This window comes from Cornus florida, unplaced genomic scaffold, assembly GCF_030987335.1.
Source record: "Cornus florida cultivar Cherokee Brave unplaced genomic scaffold, ASM3098733v1 CherokeeBrave_3.0.0_Hap2_Chr01, whole genome shotgun sequence".
In the NCBI taxonomy this organism is placed as follows: Eukaryota; Viridiplantae; Streptophyta; class Magnoliopsida; order Cornales; family Cornaceae; genus Cornus; species Cornus florida.
In genome coordinates, this window is record NW_026775571.1 from 107,334,797 (window position 1) to 107,354,625 (window position 19,829).

At 38.2% G+C, this 19,829-nt stretch overlaps 1 protein-coding gene across 1 annotated transcript; it reads left to right on the forward strand.

Annotated features, from left to right (window-relative positions):
* The first annotated feature begins 1,153 nt into the window (after window positions 1-1,153).
* On the forward strand, window positions 1,154-4,959 carry LOC132312494 (jacalin-related lectin 3-like). The gene is made up of 5 exons (XM_059810873.1): window positions 1,154-1,227; window positions 2,084-2,309; window positions 2,780-3,229; window positions 3,842-4,282; window positions 4,403-4,959. Exons 1-5 carry the CDS (start codon window positions 1,163-1,165, stop codon window positions 4,664-4,666), a joined length of 1,446 nt encoding a protein of 481 aa, XP_059666856.1. The 5' UTR covers window positions 1,154-1,162; the 3' UTR covers window positions 4,667-4,959.
* Window positions 4,960-19,829: the final 14,870 nt, after the last annotated feature.

Sequence of the window (19,829 nt, forward strand, 5' to 3'; positions counted from 1 at the left end):
ACTGTCCATAAAGGACGACATCGATGTGGAGGAGTACGAACTCAAAGGCTATCAGCGGTGAAATGGTGAATTACTTGTCATGAGATGAAGATATCGACATTGATCAATTCAACTCATGACTCACATTGTCCGATTCATTAAAGCGAAAAATATTATTTGATTTTAAATTCAAAATATAGAAATATTATATTTTACTACGCGAGAGAGAAAAAGAGGAAAAAATAAATTTTTATTCCCTATAATTATTATTATTTTTTAAAAAAATTTAACATTTATTGATATTTTATTGCACCACTAATTTTTTTCTCTTAGAAAACATTGTTCTTATTTTAATTGGCATGTGTTTGTTGTGATCCCCTCGTCTCCACAAGTCTTCTATTCGGTGGCTTGATTGATTATATCTGCTTGACACATGCTACTCAATTATTCCTTCCAGTCCATTTAGCTTTTCAATTCTGTTTTTAAAAACACATGCTATCATTACACAATTACACCATTTTCCACTTTTGTTTTCAATTGATATGTCGGCCCCACCACATGTCCACATTATTATTTTTATATACAGTACCATGCGGATATTTATTATATATATATATATATATAAACCCTCATTTGGTGCACGTTTTGCTGATGTTATTTTTGTTTTTGAGCGATTACAGTGTCTCTTTGACAACAAAAAATTATTTAGTGCGATTTTGTTTTATTTTACATAATGTTAAAATAATTTGTGAATAGTGACTTAAAATTAAAATACTAAAAAATTATTTTTTCTATTTTCACAACTGTTTATGGCTCATAACTATAACTATTCATACTTTTGTTTATGACATTTCTATAGCAAAACATTATTCACAAAAATATTTTTGATTTTTTTTTCAAAATACTCTTACAACAAATATATTATTTTTATTTTAGACAAAAATAAAACGCATGCCAAACAGGTTTAAATTAATTACTCTTTTGCATCACATTTGCATGTGCGACACAAAATATATAATTTAAAATATCTGAAGGGTACTGAAGTCTGTATCCCGAAGACTTCCCAGACTTGAATATGATAATAAGATAAGACTCACTTAATAGATAATATCAGGATTTAAAAATTTCGAAGATATAGTATAGTCCGGTATCGTAGAATTTCTCATGTGATGTGACCCATTGAATGGCTATATATACCCATGCTATCTTCCGTTGGTTTGCACACAACTCTTCCTTCTTTCCTTGTAGGTAATTAATGTTCGCTTTGCTCCCCTCATTTCATTTCTTCCACTTCTAGCATCTGAGTAGTAGCTTTTCTTTGCCCCCTCCCAGAAATAGCTCATCTCATTTAAATACACTGGACCCATTCTTGTTTGTTTTAAATATTATTAATTAAGGGTGGCATCTTTTGTTGATATAATGATCTCTTCCATGCATGCATATATATATGTAATCGCATAATTAGCAATGTACTGTATATGTGTGTGCGCGTGCGTGTGTATATATATATATATATATATGTTATTATTGTCCGCTATGGCTTAATTAGTTCATTCTACCATAATGGAGTAGTAATTAAGAAGAGGTTATTCCATCGTAACGCATGGAGGCACATGACAATAGTTGAAGGGGAAAATATCATGGAAGTACATGAATGGAATCGGATAAAAAAACAACGAAGAAGATAATTAGAGTAGGATTCGAGTTTTGTTTCTGCAAATAACACACACAATAGTAATACAAGAGATTGAAGATAGAGCAGATGGTGAGCTCTTCCACGTGCGCATATATAGTACTATATCCAAATTAAACATACTGCATGAGAATGCACATATAAAAGAAGAATTTATTATGCAAACTTTTTAAATTTATTCTTTCTCAATTACATTTTTTTGGGTTTTTTTTTTTTTTTTTGGGTAAACATTCTCAATTACATTGGTACCTAGCTAGTTGTTTCTTTTAATTAAGGATCTTGATCAAATAGGCCTTTCTACTTAATTATGTTCGTATGGCATGTCTACATACAATGTAAATTATATATGTATACATATGTATATAGCTTCGATAATATATCTTTCTCTTGCAAATTTTGGCATGGTGACAGGCAATCTATATATCCCAGAGTTCCATATATGGCGTACAACCTTGTAACTTTTGGTCCATTTGGAGGCCATGGAGGAAATCCATGGGATGATGGAAGGAAAACCGGCATAAGGCAGTTAATAATACGTTCCGGAATAGTGATCGACTCCATCCAAATTGAGTATGACCAGAACGGAGCGTCAGAATGGTCCCAGAGGCATGGTGGTAATGGTGGAGGTGAAAACAAGGTTAGTCCCGTTCCTTGGAACATATGTATGTAATTTGAGTATATATATGAAAATATATTTTTTCTATAACGGGATTGTCAAGGGCTTTGCCTTGACTAACTCACAAAACTAGTGGAAAGTGACGCCTCAACAGGAATCAAGTAAAACTCTCTCTCTATTTATATATATGTGCAAATATGTACAATATATTATTTTATTTATTTTTGAACCTCTCAGATTTTGTAAAAGCTCCCCCTTGTACGTACCATCCAGGCGAGAGCCTATTGGTGGGGTTATTTTTTGAACTCTACCTACAAAGTAACACGCCTTCTTTTATGTGATATTAACCGTGCCTTCTTTTATGTGATATTAACCGTGACCAAGACTTTGTAAAGGTTGATATGATTGTAATTTTTTCCATTCTCTCTATTGTGTTACCATTTGGTACATCTCTTCTAAAAATTTTCTCGTGTGTCAATCAACTATTATAGGTCTTACTTGACTATCCGTCTGAATATATTCGCTCAATTTGGGGCTACCATAGTTCAGATTCTGCTCTTGATACTGTTCAATCTCTCACCATTGAAAGCAATATAAGAACGTATGGACCGTTTGGCACCCAGAAGGGAAAATATTTCAAGTTTCCAACCATAAGTGATGGCAAGATTGTCGGATTCCTTGGAAGGTCTGGTTCGTATCTTAATTCCTTTGGATCATATTTTGAGTCATTCTCAAATACATACCAACAACCACCAACGATTGTTGGGCCTTTCGGAGGCTACGGTGGAGATCAGTGGGATGATGGTGTTCACACAACAGTGAAGCAGATTATCATAAATGTCGGAGTAATGGTTAACTCTATACAAATTGAGTATGATCAGAATGGACAGTCAATATGGTCTAACAAGCATGGAGAAACTATCGGCGGAGCAAATCACATGGTTTGTCCATTGTCTTCCATTTGATATATATATATAAATATATATATTCACATTTCACACACAAACGATTATTTCTGTATTTTCTAATTTTTCTGTTTTTCTTTTCTTTTCGTAAGTTAAAGCTAGCATACATTTACTCGTTGTCCCACTACCATTAGAGACTTGAATTCTTAACCTCTTCTGTGGGGATGATAGTTTCATTATATCTGCTAGTATTTGACACACACACATGAGAAAAACCTTTTCAGCAACATGCATTCAGCGACACACTCAGTAGTTCCCATTACACACTGCAGCTTACAGGTGCACTAGATCGAAAGAATTTTTATTCAGACATACGCACATATATATATAATACTTTCTGGCATGTGAATAAATGTTGGCGAGGCATGTAAAGAACCAATACATTTATTTGGTCTAAGAATTTCATTGGCTATATATATAAACTGTGAGGTGTTTGTGAGAATATTGTTAAATTTTCTCCTTTCTGAGTTTTTTATTTGTTATGCTAATTCAATTTTAATAACTTACAACTCGAAAAAAAAAAAAAATTATTACTTGGCTATAAAAAGGTATATATCATTCTTAATTTTGTCAATGGGACTCTTGTAGGTTAAATTTGACTATCCAGATGAATTTCTTGTTTCAATCTCGGGCTACTATAGTTCGGAAACTGCATTTGCTTCTCTTCAATCACTCACAATTCACAGCAACGAAAAAACATATGGACCATTTGGCACTGAAGTTGGGAACCATTTCACGTTTCCGGCACCTTATGCTGGAAGCAAAATTATTGGACTCCATGGAAGATCTGGTTCTCATCTGGATGCGATTGGTGCATATTACTTGTCCCGACCATCCCCTGTTAGTGTCGGGCCATTCGGTGGGCCTGGCGGAGATGAATGGGATGATGGCAAGCACAGTGGAGTGAAGCAGGTAATAATATATTCAGATGGCTTAGTAATTGTGTCCATCCAATTTGAATATGATGACAATGGAAAGTCCAAATGGTCTGAGAAGCATGGTAACCTTCAACGCGGTACCAAACACACGGTTAGTCTATTCCCACTGTATATATATATATATATATATATATCTCATTAATGCATTAATTTCTTTCTTTCTTTTAAGTAGTATGAATGTCAACATTAATCAATTATCTTACTCTTGCAGATCACACTAGACTACCCTGATGAATATCTGCTTTCAATTAGTGGGCATTACAGTACGATATATAATCTTCTTGTTGTTCGGTCCCTTGAAATTAAAAGCAACAAAAAAACATATGGACCATTTGGTAACAGACAAGGACAGTCTTTCGATTCTTCTTCATCTCAAACCACTGGGAAGATCGTTGGATTCCACGGAAGGTCCGGAGACTTTGTTGATGCCATCGGAGTATATGTTCAGCCATTTGCTGGAGCATCCAACATTTGAGCTAGCCACTGTAATTATATATTCTATATGCTAGTTATGTGAGAATAATATATGGATGCTCTGTGTTGTCCCTGCTAAAGCTAGAGAGGCCAATTCAAGTAGGGAAAGACAACACAAACTTGTTTCCTACTGTGTGAACTGTGCGTGTGCTACGTACCTCCATATGTTTGGTTTGGTATTGTATCTTGTGAAATATTTCTACCTTGTAATAAGATACCAGAGAAACTCCCATGTGGTATATGCTGTCTCTGGTTTTCCTTATAATAAAAGCTGGTGTATTTTGTAAAATAGAACTTCTTCTGTCTATAATGTGACTCGTTTTCATAAACTATTTTGTTACATTAGAGAATCTTATCTTACTATTATATATATATATATATATATGGAGATAAGATGGGTAGATTTGGCCTTAGTTTAGTTGAATTGTGTAATCTCCATTGCTTTAGATAAAATAAAAAAATAAAAAAAATAAAATTACTAGCTAGATATATCTTCCAATAAGGCATCACTATTTAGTCTCTTTTGTCTGTTTCTACAATGATCAAAAGGAAAATCATAAACTTAAATACTCCTAGGTTCCAATTTAAATATTTTTTTAATAATTTTTTATTTTATTGATATTGAATAAATTATTAAATTTATTTATGCTGGGCCTACGTATTTTTATAAATTCAACTAAATTGAAAATATTATAAATTTTATATTGGGATAATTATTTTGGGACAGCTATACATTAAAAGGTGGATACTTGATGTATGACATAATTCTGAATAGTTCAACAAGCAATTCGATAAGTCCATTTTTGACAAAACCAATAGTATTTTTTGGATAAAAACAACGCATTGATATTATTTTATTTTTTTGAAAAACTTTATTTTTAGCTTAATTTTTAGTATTATTTTTCTTTTACTATTAGGTTTCTTTTATGTTTTTTATTATTATAAATATATGTACTGAGAATTAACTTTTATTCATTCAATTATCAAATTTCTTTATTAGATATAGACAAGGCTTCTACGACAAAACAACAAGACGCGCATGGCAATCGCACACTTAGAAAAATAGCTGCTGAAATAACGTTAGGTGATGGCGGAAGCTGCGAACCAAACTCTGAGCTTGTACTCTCTCAAATACGATAAATTATTTGCAATATTGACATGGTGCCATGGATTACTATAAACATTAAGGAAATTTTTTTTTTTTTTGTTGAAAGAAATGGAGTGTATATATATATATATATATGTATAAGTGGTGGTCTCTTACTCACTATGAAAAAATATATATATATATATATCCACACCAAGTATACTTGGTAACAGTTGGATATAATCTAATCGTACTATTATTACATACAGACTCATCTTTCCACTTTCTTAATCTAACAAAACCACTATTTCCCTCATTTAAAAATTTCCTAAACCACTTTTCTCCTTATTTTATGTTATCTAACGTAATATAACGAGAAAACCATCAGAACAAATATTTAGATAGAGGACTTTGCTTTTTATATATATATATATATATATATATATATATATATATATATCACAGTATGGGGGCAATTGTCCCCACTAATTGTCCGTGCCTGCATGGACGAGTATTTTTATAGACTTTTTGGCACTAGTTAGAGTGGGGCATGGTGCCGGTTCAATCAACCTGAACCGCCATCCGGTTGCACCATTTTTGTTTCCGTTGCACTCTGGGTACGTCCTATCGGCGCGTGTGATACTCCTAGGTCCTCTCTGGCCAAACCCAAATCCAACTTAAACATGACGCTAAAATGAGGTAACCCACTTTTAACTATGATTAAATGGGTTGCTTTAGATCTAAGTTTTCTTTCACTCAAAAATTATTTGAGCAAGTAAGTATACTACATTCATGTATTTTCGGAGAAGAATTCATTATAACGTGGTTCGACCATAAATACTTAGTGGAAAACAGTCCAAATTTAATACAACTTCAGAGACCAACTTTGAAGACCTAATTGATGGATTGAGAAAACTAGAAACAAAATATTACGATGATGAGGATCATAGACCAGAAAATGGTGTAAATGCTATGCTAGCTTGTATTGGGATGTGGGCCGAAAATAGCACCAACAAGAGCAATGGGCTATTCTAAGAAGAGTGAAACGTATTCCATATTGGGCCGAAATTTGTTTATGAATTGGGATGGTTTCGTATCCTTTGATGGCTTTTGGAAAATGATTTTTCCACACACACACACATATATGTGTGTGTATGAGGATGTAGAAGATAGAGTGGGCCGGATTTGACCTACGAAGGAAGCATCAGATCGAACAGTTGGACTCAGTCCATACTGTAACATTGTGGACTAGGCCTAACATCCGGGATCTATCGAACAAAGTCAAGCCCAAAAGGAAGGAGACCCGAAGCTAAGAGCCCAACATAAGAAGTTAGTTACAACACTCTAACAACACTTGTAATTACATATAAATAGACCATTGTGATAGGAAAAGAGGGGATTTTCTGTTGAAGTGTAAGAAGAATTCTAGAGAGAGAATGAAGAAGAAATTTCTTGCATCTTCAATTGGCGCCATCTGTGGGACCGAAGAAGATTGATTTTCATTCGATTAAAAGTAATTTGATCAGGAATGATTTGTGGAGAAGAATCTTGATCTCTGAAAACTAGATCAAGATCATCGACATCATTGTTTGTTTGGCCGAATTCTGATTCTTCTTGATTTTGCAGAGATTTGCGTTCGATCTACGCAGCTTTGATCTGTACCTGTTCAATCGATCAACGCAGTGTTGATTTGATCGTGATTGCAATTGATCTGTCAGAGCTTAACTTGATAGGTTCACGGTGGATGAGATAGGGATTAGGTCAAGAGAGGTCATAATTCAGCTGATTTGAATCTAGATCTAGTGTGAGCACATTAGCGAAACTCAGATTTGATCAAAGTGGTGCAGTTGATGACTTTGCTTCGATCCGGAATGATGATCGGAGGCAAGAGTTCAAATCCAGTGGAGAATGGTCAGCAGATGAAGCTTGATGAATTGATGAGCATGATTGAGGCTCTGAGAAAGGAAAACGCAGAGTTGAGAACTGAAAGGCAGCATCGAGAAGGTCCGGGTGTACCACGACCGCCTCCGGTGAGAGAAAGAGGTGCACATCTTGATGAGGCACATCCCAATGAGCGAGAAGGAGATAACCACGAGGATCTTCACAGTGAGGAGGTCAGGTTGGAGGATCTACCGCCAAATCCTCATCGAGTCAAAGATCGAGAAGGATTTATACACCTAGATCCGCATCGTGAGCAGACTAGGCGAGAAGAAGCTACGACTTTTAATCCAAATCAGGAAAGGCACAATCGAGGACAGGCTACGGAGTTTGATCACCACAAGCCTATCTCATCATGACAGAAAGGTTGACTGACGAAAGGTTGTTGGATCCACCTTATCGGCCTTCGATGGCCACATACGATTATAGAAGTTCGGAAAGCAGACTTGCAGACCAAAGAATCACTGCAAGGTTCCAAAGAGAGAATGAGGCCCTCCGTTCGGCAGCAAGGACAGTTGATTCACCATTTACTATTGAGATCCTGAATGCCCCAAACCCGATGAAGTTTTCCATGCCTGTTTTCATTCTGTTTGATGGAACAACCGATCTAATTGATCATGTATATCATATCCAGTTGAAAATGGCCCTGAACACCAAGAACGACTCCTTAATGTGCAAGTGCTTTCCTACCAGCTTAGCTGGACCAACGCTCAATTGGTTCAAGAACCTTCCGAGGGGCTCAGTAGATAGTTTCTGAAGTTTATGTGATCGGTTCATAAGCCAGTACTATGGGAATAAGCGTCCGGCAAAGGATATTTTGAGCCTATTCACGATGAAGCAACATGAAGACGAGCGCCTCCAAGCTTTTCTTACCAGGTTTAACCTTACTAAGAGCATGGTGATTGAATGTCATCCTTCAACGGCGGTTCAAGTGTTCAAGTTGGCCATGACTCGTGGCACTCTGTTCCACACAAGCCTGGTAGGGAACATGCCGAAGGCTATGGACGAACTCAATGAAAGAGCTGATGGTTTCGTACATCTGGAAGAAGAGGAAGCAGCTAATGCTCGGAAAACATCTATCATATCAACAGAAGAGAAAACTAAAGCAAAGATCAAGCAAAAACAGGCTCAGCCACAGTGTCAGACCCCCTAGAAGGCAGAGAAAAAGCCTAGAGATGAAGAGTTGATCACTCCGCTGAAGGTCACTCTGGCAAGGTTGTACCAGGAAAACAAAGATACGTTTCGTCCACCTCTGCCAATTCGACAACCTCTCGAACAGAGGGATCAGACTAAGCATTATGCTTTCCATAGCGATTTTGGTCACCAGACTAATGAATGTAGAAACTTAAGGAGGCAGGTGGAGATGCTGATTGCCAGAGGCGATTCTACAAGTTATATTCAAGGGCCTGCAGTAGAACATAACCGACCGATGGAGCAAGTAAAAAGGAGTCAGAAACTAAGCTCCCATAACACACAACCAGTTCGGATAATAAATGTGATTCACGGTCGGCCTAAATCAAGCGAGGAGTCAGGCGAATTACTTCGAACGCGTCTTCGCCAAGAGCAAATGAAAAGGAAAGTAGGCAGTGTAAACGTTCTGCACCAGCAAAGCACATCAACGTAGATAAAGTTTGATAGGACAGATCTGTTACGTGTTCAAATTCCTCATGAGGATCCATTAGTCGTCAGCCTGACAGTGGCAGAATGCCTGGTACGAAGAGTTCTGATTAATCCTGGAAGCAGTGCAAATGTTATGCCAAGGGACACGTTCGATCGGCTCGAGATCAAGCCAGAGAAGCTCAAGCCTACTGGAAATCCCTTGCTAGGGTTCGATGGAAAACAGGTAGAACCCATCAGAATGGTAGAAGTAACTGTGCAAACCGCGGAGAGAGTCTTGATAGAGAACTTTGTTGTTGTTGAAATCCATCCATCTTACAACCTTCTGATGGGCAGAGGGTGGATTCATAGAGTCCAAGGTGTTCCCTCAACTTTGCATCAAGTAATGAGATGCCTGGGACCAGATGGCACCAAGGTGATTGACATTCCTGGCGACCAAGTAGCAACCAAGGAATATTATTCCGTGACGCTGAAATTCGCTAAAAATGTCAAAACTCCCATCCGTTCTGCGAGCCCGAAATAGCAATTATAGGAACCTTCACCCACCAAGAGTGGGGAAGAGGAGCCTCTGAGCTTAACCGAAGAACCTCTTGTGGATGTGCAGATCGACCATCATAAGCCAAAATGAACGATAAAAGTGGGAATGAAACTCACCGCGGGGGAGAAACAGGGGTTAACTGATTTCTTATCCCAGAACTCAGATGTGTTCGCATGGAGTCACTCAGACATGCCCGGAATCAGTCCAACAGTTTCCTGCCATTCTCTCAACGTCAATCCAAGCGTAAAACCTGTAAGGCAGAAGCAGAGAAGGTTCGCTCCAGAACGCAATCAGATCATAGCCGTGGAGGTTGATAGGTTGCTTGATCCAGGGTTCATTAGAGAGGTGCAGTACCCAGATTAGCTTTCAAATGTTGTTGTTGTGCAGAAGACAAATGGGAAATGGCGAGTATGCATTGATTTCACCAATCTAAACAAGGCATATCCGAAAGATAGCTTCTCGTTGCCCAAGATTGATCAAATGGTAGATGCTACTACTGGATACGAACGTTTAACTTTCCTGGATGCTTATTCAGGTTATAATCAAATCTCCATGGACCCGGCTGATGAGAAAAAACTTCTTTCGTTACCGAGTAAGGAACTTACTGTTACAAAGTTATGCCGTTCGGATTGAAGAATGCTGGGACAACTTATCAGAGATTGATTAGCAAGATTTTCAAGGCTCAAATGGGAAAAACTGTAGAGGCTTACATTGACGATATGGTGGTGAAAAGTAAGAGGAAAGTTAACCATCTGAAACATCTGCCGGATGTGTTTGATGTGTTAAGAAGATATGGAATGAGGCTTAATCGAACCAAATGCTCATTCGGCGTGAGTTCTGGTCAATTCCTGGGACATGTGGTTAATCATAGGGGAATAGAGGCTAGCCCAACTCAAGCAGAAGCTCTGACCAAGAATGCCAAACCAAAGACAGTCAAAGAAGTACAAACCCTGACAAGTCGGATAGCTGCATTAAGCTGGTTCATTTCTAAGTTGTTAGATCGTTGTAAGCCATTTTTTGACACAATACGAAGCCATGGGAGACAGGCCTGGGGAGATGAACAGCGACAAGCACTAACTGGTTTGAAAAAATATATGTAGAACCCTTCGGTCCTGTCTGCCCCCTAACCAGGAGAAAAGCTATTTTTGTACCTCGGGGTATCTAGTATTGTGACGAGTGTCATTTTGATCCGTTGCAAGGAAGGAGCACAGTACTTAGTGTTCTAGATTAGTAAAACAATGACTGAGGCCGAACGCAAATATTCAAGAACCGAACGAGTGATACTCTCGCTCGTAAATGCAAAAAGGAAGCTCAGACATTATTTCGAGTCTCATCCTGTTATCGTTCTAACCACTTTTCCAATCAGAGTAATCCTGCACAAGCCAGACCTCTCGGGGAGAATGACGAAGTGGGCCATAGAGTTAAACTCATTTGACATAACGTACGAACCGCGAACAGCTATTAAAGGGCAGGCAGTGGCTGATTTTTTTATTAGAATGTGACTCAGAAGATGTAAAAGAAGACCTTCGAAGTTGCTCGTAGAAACTCTTTGTAGATGGATCCTCAAATCAGATGGGGGCAGGCATTGGGATCAAACTACAGATGCCAGAAGGCACATCCTTAAGTCAAGCGCTCAGACTAGAGTTCTGCGCCACCAATAATGAAGCAGAGTATGAGGCGTTGCTGATGGGGCTCAAATTAGCCAAAGAACTGAAGGTCAGGTACTTAACTGCTTTTAGTGACTCGCAGCTGATCATTCGGCAGGTGAACCGAGAATATAGAACCAAAGAGAAACAATGGAAGCATACCGCTCTGCCGTTATGCGCAAAGTAAGAAACTTTAAAAAAATCGAGTTCGTCTAGTTGCCAAGGGAACATAATGAAGATGCCGATCGGTTAGCTTGCAGTGCGTCGAGTTCTGGAGAAACACTGGCAAGGGTGGTTCCAATAAGCGTACTGACCCAGCCATCCATCTTTGAAGAACTTCGGGCTCAGATCCTTGGCAAGTGAATGTCATTCTATATGAGCCAAGTTGGATCGATCCAATCATAACTTATATACGAGATGGTGTGTTGCCCGAGCAGCGAGATGAAGCAAGGAAAATCAAATCGAATGCTGCAAAATACGCTATAGTGCATGACCAGTTGTATAGAAGGTCTTTCTCCGGACCGTACTTAAAGTGTGTCACTCTTACGGAGGCTCGGCAGATATTGCGAACCATCCATGAAGGAGTATGTGGAAATCATTCAGAGGGGAGGTCTTTAGCGCATAAAGCAATTACGCAAGGGTATTTTTGGCCGAACATGTCACGAGATGCAGAAGACTTCTCTAGAAGATGCGATAAATGCCAAAGATTCGGACCATTAATCCACCAACCACCTGAAGATTTGCACGTAATGGCCACACCCTGGCCTTTCACGCAATGGGGGATGGATGTGGTTGGCCCTTTGCCGACCTCGAAGTCACAGAACTAGTACGTTCTGCTAGCAACAGATTACTTTACCAAGTAGGTGGGAGCAGAGCCATATCCTAGTGTGACCCAAACTTATGTGAGGCGCTTTATCTGGAACAATATTATTTGTCGCTTTGGGGTTCCAAGGTCGATCGTCATGGACAATGGGACCAATCTCGACAGCAAGCAAGTAAGGGAGCTGATGGAAGAGTATGGAATAAACCAAAAGCTGGCAGCGGTAAGTCATCTGCAAGCAAATGGCCAAACAGAAATTACAAACAGAACAATCTTTGCTTGCATTAAGAAGAAGCTCGAGGATCAGAAAGTTGCATCAAGAAGAAGCTCGAGGATCAGAAAGGAAAATTGTTAGACGAACTTTCGAACGTCTTGTGGGCCTACAGAACGACACCGAGACGGCCGACAGGGGAGAGCCCATTTGCCATGGCATATGGCACCGAGGCAGTCATACCGGTCAAGCATTTAGTTCCAACTATCCGAAGTTTAGCATGGAATCAAGAGCAGAACGACAGTATGTTGAAATTTAACCTTGATAAGTTGGAAGAAAAAAGAGATGCAATAGCAATAAGACTCGCATCTTATCAGCAAACACTTGTAAATAGCCACAACAGATGGATGAAACATAGAGATTTCTCCCCTGGCGACCTGGTTCTGAAGAAGAATGTGGGGATAGTTAAAAAGATGATGTTGCCTTAGGAAGGCCCATACAGAATTGCAGAAGTCATAGGGAAAGGGGCATATACCTTGGAGACCATGGCTGGAAATCTAGTTAACAAGCCATGGAATGCTACATCTTTAAAAATGTACTATCAGTAGAAAGTCGAGTTTCAAATCTGGTAATTGTTCATTTCTCAATAATATACGTATTAGTGTACGAAATTTAGAAATCTATAAAAATATTGTTTTCCCATGAGAAGTTGATTAAGTGAAAAAGTGAAAGTGGCAAGTGGCATTCTTGCCGATCGCCAATCACTTAGCAAAATAAGTAGCGGCTGACACTATGAGCCGAACGCCAAACACTTGTCAAAAATCAAAAACGAAAGTGGCAAGTGGAATTCTTACCGAGCGCCAATCACTCAGCAAAGTAAGTGGCAGCTGGCACTATGAGCTGAACGCCAAACACTTGCTAAAAATCAAAAGTGAAAGTGGCAAGTGGCATTCTTGCCGAGGACTAATCACTCAGCAAAGTAAGTGGCAGTTGGCACTATGAGCCGAACGCCAAATACTTGCCAAAAATCAAAAGTGAAAGTAGCATTCTTGCCGAGCGCCAATCACTCAGCAAAGTAAGTGGCAGCTGACACTATGAGCCGAACGCCAAACACTTGCCAAAAATCAAAAGTGAAAGTGGCAAGTGGCATTCTTGCCGAGCGCCAATCACTCAGCAAAGTAAGTGGCAGCTGGCACTATGAGCCGAACGCCAAACACTTGCCAAAAATCAAAAGTGAAAGTGGCAAGTGGCATTCAAGTGGTAAGTGGTATTCTTGCCGAGCGCCAATCACTTAGCAAAGTAAGTGGCAGCTGGCACTATGAGCCGAACGCCAAAATTTGCTGTAGCAGAATGAAAAGTTGATTGTTATCACCGATGCACAAATGAAGTCAATGAGAACGTAGCAAAAAAAAAAAAAAAAAAAAAAGAAAAAAAAAAAGAAAAGGGCAAAGTTTAGGCAAAAAATCTGTCATCTCATTTATAAGAAATCTTTGAAGTTACAAAAAGTAAAATATTCAGATGATATGAATACAAAGGAGTAGGAAATTAAGGCATCAGAAGAGCCCTAGCTAGCTGCCTCTGCTCCATCAGCCTCTTGGTTGTGTTGACTCGTCTCTTCATTATCATTGGTCATCCCATCTCCACGAGGAGGAGAGTCGAGATGAATAATTGAATTGTTCTGTTGAGACCCAACCTCAGTAGCGGTTGTGGAAGGGACCATAGAGGACAAAGGATGAACGTCCAGAGGCTGAGCAGTGGAGGGAGTTGAAGAGGCAATCTCTTGACACTCATCAAAAATATGCTCAGTAGGAGTAGAGTTTGGATCAACATAGACTCCTGGGGGGTCGATATCTAACTCTTTATCAACTTCATCTGGAGAAAAACCGGTCTGACCTTCAGTAGGAACGCGATCGGTATAACCCTCTCGGAACCCCTGTGCATACCTGAGGGCACCGATCCTAGAGAAGCGCGCATGAAGAGCCATCATACCCTCATTCACCTTACCAATAGTGCTGAGCAAGGCGTTGTGCTCATCCAAGTCCCTCTTTTCAAAAGCCATCCGCCCAGTCTACTCATCACTTAAGAGGCGTTGAAGTTCCTCTTTCTCAGCCTTAAGAGACTCTCGTTCAGTCTGCCAGACGCTCTTCTCAATTTGGAGAGCATCATTCTCATCCTAAAGGGAGTTTGCATCTTTTTTTAGGGCATCCCTTTCCTTCTCGACCTCGTTCAGTTACGCCATCAACTCAGCATTCTGGGTACTCAAGATCTTATTCTTCTTCTTGGCAGCATCAAGGCTGTCAGCAGATTTACAAGCCCTGACATTTCCCAACTCTACTTGCTTCTGTATGGCTATCATCCCGAACAAAGTCTGCAGAGATATGCACGAACACTGGTTAAGTCGAACGTATGGTCAGAGGAATTCAAGTATAAAGACTATGTGAAGATCTGTTGATTTAGGGATAAAAATTACCTCCATAGCAGATAAGGGAAAACGACTGATCACCTCCTTATGAGACAGACCTTTGGCTACCTCAATGTCTTTGGAAGTCCACATGTTCCTGTAAAATGCCATAGCGGTCTGACCATTCTTGAATATGGTCTAATTCGGCTTCATAGTAAACCCATCCGTTCGGACGAAACGAGGAGTCCATGGCAACATCATGGAAGTGGAGGCAGAAATTGTAGCAGACCCAGAGGGGGCAGAAGGTCTAACTGGGTGATGCATGGGTAAGCTAGGCCCAGAGGTCTGAATCTTCCTTGTCAGAGGGATGTCATCAAGGTTGGGTTTATTGTCAGGTTGAGGCCTTTTGCCTCGCTCTTTGTCCTGAGCACCCACAGTGATAGTAGAAAGGGTTTTGACCTGAGGAGATGCGTTTGGATTGGTAGGAAGAACGATAACAATTGGATCAACGACCACAACGTTCGGAGGGGAGTTGAAAATAGTGGCAGAGGAAGATGCCGAGGCGGGGGAAGAGGATGCTGTAGCAACAACAGTGACTCGTGGAGGATCTTTTCTTCTGCTGAAGGAAGGAATCTGAAGCTGACTCATGGTTTTGCCAAGGATAGAGATGTCAGCAAGGTTATCAGATACAAGAAGGTCGGAGCAGGAAGGGACGTCGTTAATTTAGAACGTACTCGTTCAAGTAATTGATCTTATCCCTGCAAACACTATAACCCAAGTTGTTATAAGGAATGCCTAGGGAATGGCATAGAAAAGTACAGAAGCGGGGAACGCAAATTTCACAAGCGCAGACGTTTTTATGTGTTTTGAGTTTCTTATAAGAGGAAACAGAACATTCGCCGAAAGCGTTCGGAATTGGGTAATCCTCTGCAGCTGGAGAGGACCAGGCCCCACTAACCCCTATTATGTTTTTTCTCCAACCTTTCTCAGATTTGATTTTATCTTTACATAGGGATCTCTTATCAATCGGGTAGAAATGGTAGAACGGTTCGTCAAGCCGGATTTTACTGACCTTGTAACAGAGGAGAAGATCTATGATGTCAAGATCTAAACCCCTATCACAGTTCAGGAGCGGTAGAGCGGACAGAACCCTAAGGAAATTTGGGTTTTCCTGCAGAGGGGAGAGTTTCAATTTGTTGAAAACAAAGCTAAAGAAGGGATGCAGTGGGAACCTAATGATGTTAAGATGAAGATGGGAAAACGAAACCTTGTCGGGAAGAAGACCGACACCAGTTCTAACATTGACATCTTCAGGACACATTCTAATATGCACATCACTGGGAAGTTGAAGTTTCATACGCAGGACGTCCAAATCAATAGACATGATGAAAGTAAATAGAAATTTTGAGAAAATAAAAGAAGCATTCGGAAGGAGAAGTAGAAACGAAACTAACCTCAGAGGTTGAAGATTGCAAAGAACACTGCAGGATCGCTGAAAAGGAAGAAACTTTTGTAAGTATTCGCCGGAGGAAGTTTGACTTATTTTGAAATAAAGCAAGTAGCGATGTGATTGACAATGAGGTGAGATAGAGACAGTAAAGAAGGGCAGTGGAGTCTCTTTGGAGTTTATAAAGGCAAAGTGGGCCCTGAGGTCGAGACGTTAGGAAAACGAGGAGTTTGCAAGTTTCAAGGCATCAGTTCCAGATCCAACCGTTCGATTTCCCATGCGATCTCCTTGAGCCGTCAAGTCATAATTAACAGCCATTAATAATTACCCCCTATTTAATAGGGAATAATTATGGGGGCAATTGAAGATGCTGAAGATAGAGTGGGCTGGATTTGACCTACAAAGGAAGCATCGGATTGAACAATTGGACTCAGTCCATACTGTAACATTGTGGACTGGGCCTAACATCCAGGATCTACCGAACAAAGTCGGGCCCAAAAAGAAGGAGACCCGAAGCTAAGAGCCCAACATAAGAAGTTAGTTACAACACTCTAACAGCACTTGTAATTGCATATAAATAGACCATTGTGAGAGGAAAAGAGGGGATTTTCTGTTGAAGTGTAAGAAGAATTCTAGAGAGAGAAAGAAGAAGAAATTTCTTGCATCTTCAATATATATATATACACCATCTATCTATTTGTCTATTCTATCAAAACTACAGGTTAGTGTGTTTCAAATCATTATTTTATAAATAATATAATAAGATAATTAAATTAAATTAAAATATCAATAAGAAGAGATCAATTGAAATAAAATACTTAAATATCAATAAGCAAATTCCAACTAAACTAAAATAAAATAAAATAAGGGTAAGCAAATTCCAACTAAAATAAAATATGGGTTCTCCGTCAATAAATTACCAATAAGTAAAGTTCAATTGATATAAAATACTAAATTATCAATAAGCAAAGTCCAATTAAAATAAAATAAATAAGGACACCTTCTTCTTCTTCTATTGAATTTCAGAAGCAAAGTCTGGAGTTTATGAGCAAATTTTTTTTTTTTTCTTTTAATGGATTTCAACCTTTTATTGGCACAAAAAGGAACCACAGAGTTGAGCACCCCTTTTGTTTGTGGGGTTCTTTATCCCTGATTCCCTCTCTTTTATTTATGCATGCACATAAATATAATAATTATTATGTATGCACGTGTTGTCAGTTATATTATACAAATATAAGACATGTAATGTTAGCGTTGTTTTTTCACAACATAATTATTGCACAAATTCGTATTTCATGACATAATTTGAATTTGTTAATATGTTTAAGTTAAAAGTATCACGGATGCTTCACGACTTTTCCTCGTATAGGTTTAGCCATGTCTTTATAAATGACAACGAGGTGACTCATGATGTGCGTTACTCATTTGTGTTATGAAGAAGGTGATACCACTTCTTGGATTGACAGTGGAAACTTAACCAGACCGGTTAATAAGAGAATTGAGCTCATTGGAAGCAGACCAACTGAAGTCATCTTTAGCTATATCGAGGGTCCAAACTTTAAAAATGTCTTTATATTTTCAATCTCAATCATAATCTTGTTGTGTAGAAGGTGTTGAAGCAAAAAACTGCACACTCCGAAGCCGGTGGCGATACCTGCAAGACAAGTGAGAAGTGATGACCAGCGTGGTGCCGGCCGGGTGCACTCTGACGACGGTCAAGTTAGTACTTAATGATTGAATATCCGATAGAGGATTAAATATCAGATTTATGGCGTACCTTTTGAGTTGCTCGACTTTTTTTTTTTATAGAAGAATTAATGATAGTCGTGTCCACATAGGGAATTGATTCCCTTTACTCCTCCACCAAGGACTAGAAAAGTTATATCGAGGATCCAAACTCATTGGAAGTAGACCAACTGAAGTCATCTTTAGCTATATTGAGGGTCCAAACTCTGAAAATGTCTTTATATTTTCGATCTCAATCATAATCTTGTTGTGTAGGAGGCAAATGATAATGCATATTTGTATGATTTTGTGATTTCTCAAATAGAAAAGGAATCTAAATTCGATTAGAGGATTTGATTAGTGTAATGTAAAATTCTAATAATTATATTTTGAGTTATGATGTAACATAAATTATGAATCGTTCACAAATTTACAAAATTATAATTTTTTTGGGAGAATTCTGATATACTATTTTTTTTTAATTATTTTTTTAATCTTTGCAATACATATATTAATAATAAATAAAACTACAAAATTGTAAGAAACTTAATACCAAAAGGAAACTAACACTAAAAATAAATTTAAAATTTTGAAAAAATATTATAAGAAAAAGAATCTAAATTCGATTTGAAGATTTGATTATTGTAATGTAAAATTTTAATAATTATATTTTGAGTTGTGACATAGCGTAAATTATGAATTGTTCACAAATTTACAAAATTAAAAAATTTTCACAAATTTACAAAATTAAAATTTTTTCACAAACTTACAAAATTAAAATTTTTTGAGAGATTTCTAATATGCTATATATATATATATATATATATATATTTTTTTTTTTTTTTATCTTTGCAATACATATATTAATAACAAACAAAACTATAAAATTGTAAGAAACTTAATAACATAAGGAAACTAACACTAAAAATAAAAACAAATTTAAAATTTTGAAAAAAATATTATAAGAATCTTAATCAATAAAAATTACGGAATATAAAATTTGAGATGAATCTGACTTTATTTAGGCCTCAAATCAAAATATCAAAATTATCAATTGGCAAATCTTATGCAATTACTCCTCACCTGTTTTGGGAAGGGTCTGGATTCTATGGGACTCATATAAATTGGAGTTTATATCTTCCAATGAGTGCTGTTAAGCAATAACCTGTAATATATTTCTTAAAGACCTGAAGCTAAAGTGTTAAGCCTCTTTCATCTATGCTGCTAACACTGCTGTGGATCGAAGGGCACTATGGAGGAATCTTAAACTGAATGCAACTACCACTGATCCTTGGATTCTTCTTGGTGACTTCAATGTCCTTCTACATGTTAATGATTCTTTTGGTGGAGCTCTAAGATGGACATTTGGTATGCTGGAATTCAAGGATTTTCTTAACTCTAATGGGCTTGAGGACCTTAGATTCAATGGAATCTTCCATACATGGTCCAATGGGAGCTTTGGATGTGCTAATATCTCGAGGAAGCTGGATAGAGTACTCAGTAATCAAGCTTGGATGACTTCCTTCCCTCAATCTGAATGCTAATTCTTACCCCAGGGAATCTCAGACCACTCACCTATGATTGTTACCTTTGGATCACTGACCCCTAAAAGAAAAATTCCTTTTAGATTTTTTAACTTTTGGGCTATTAATCCCAACTTCTTGACCATTGTTTCATAAGTTTAGCAAATGGAGGTCCATGGATCAAGGATGTTTAGGCTGGTGCAGAAAATGA

What these genes read in the sequence shown, in the direction of transcription:
- LOC132312494 (XM_059810873.1), top strand. Translation starts at nt 1,163, where the DNA reads ATGGCTATATATACCCATGCTATCTTCCGTTGGTTTGCACACAACTCT. An exon ending in TCTTCCTTCTTTCCTTGTAG is followed by an intron (nt 1,228 to 2,083) that starts GTAATTAATGTT and finishes GCATGGTGACAG; the next exon opens with GCAATCTATATATCCCAGAG. An exon ending in AACGCGGTACCAAACACACG is followed by an intron (nt 4,283 to 4,402) that starts GTTAGTCTATTC and finishes TTACTCTTGCAG; the next exon opens with ATCACACTAGACTACCCTGA.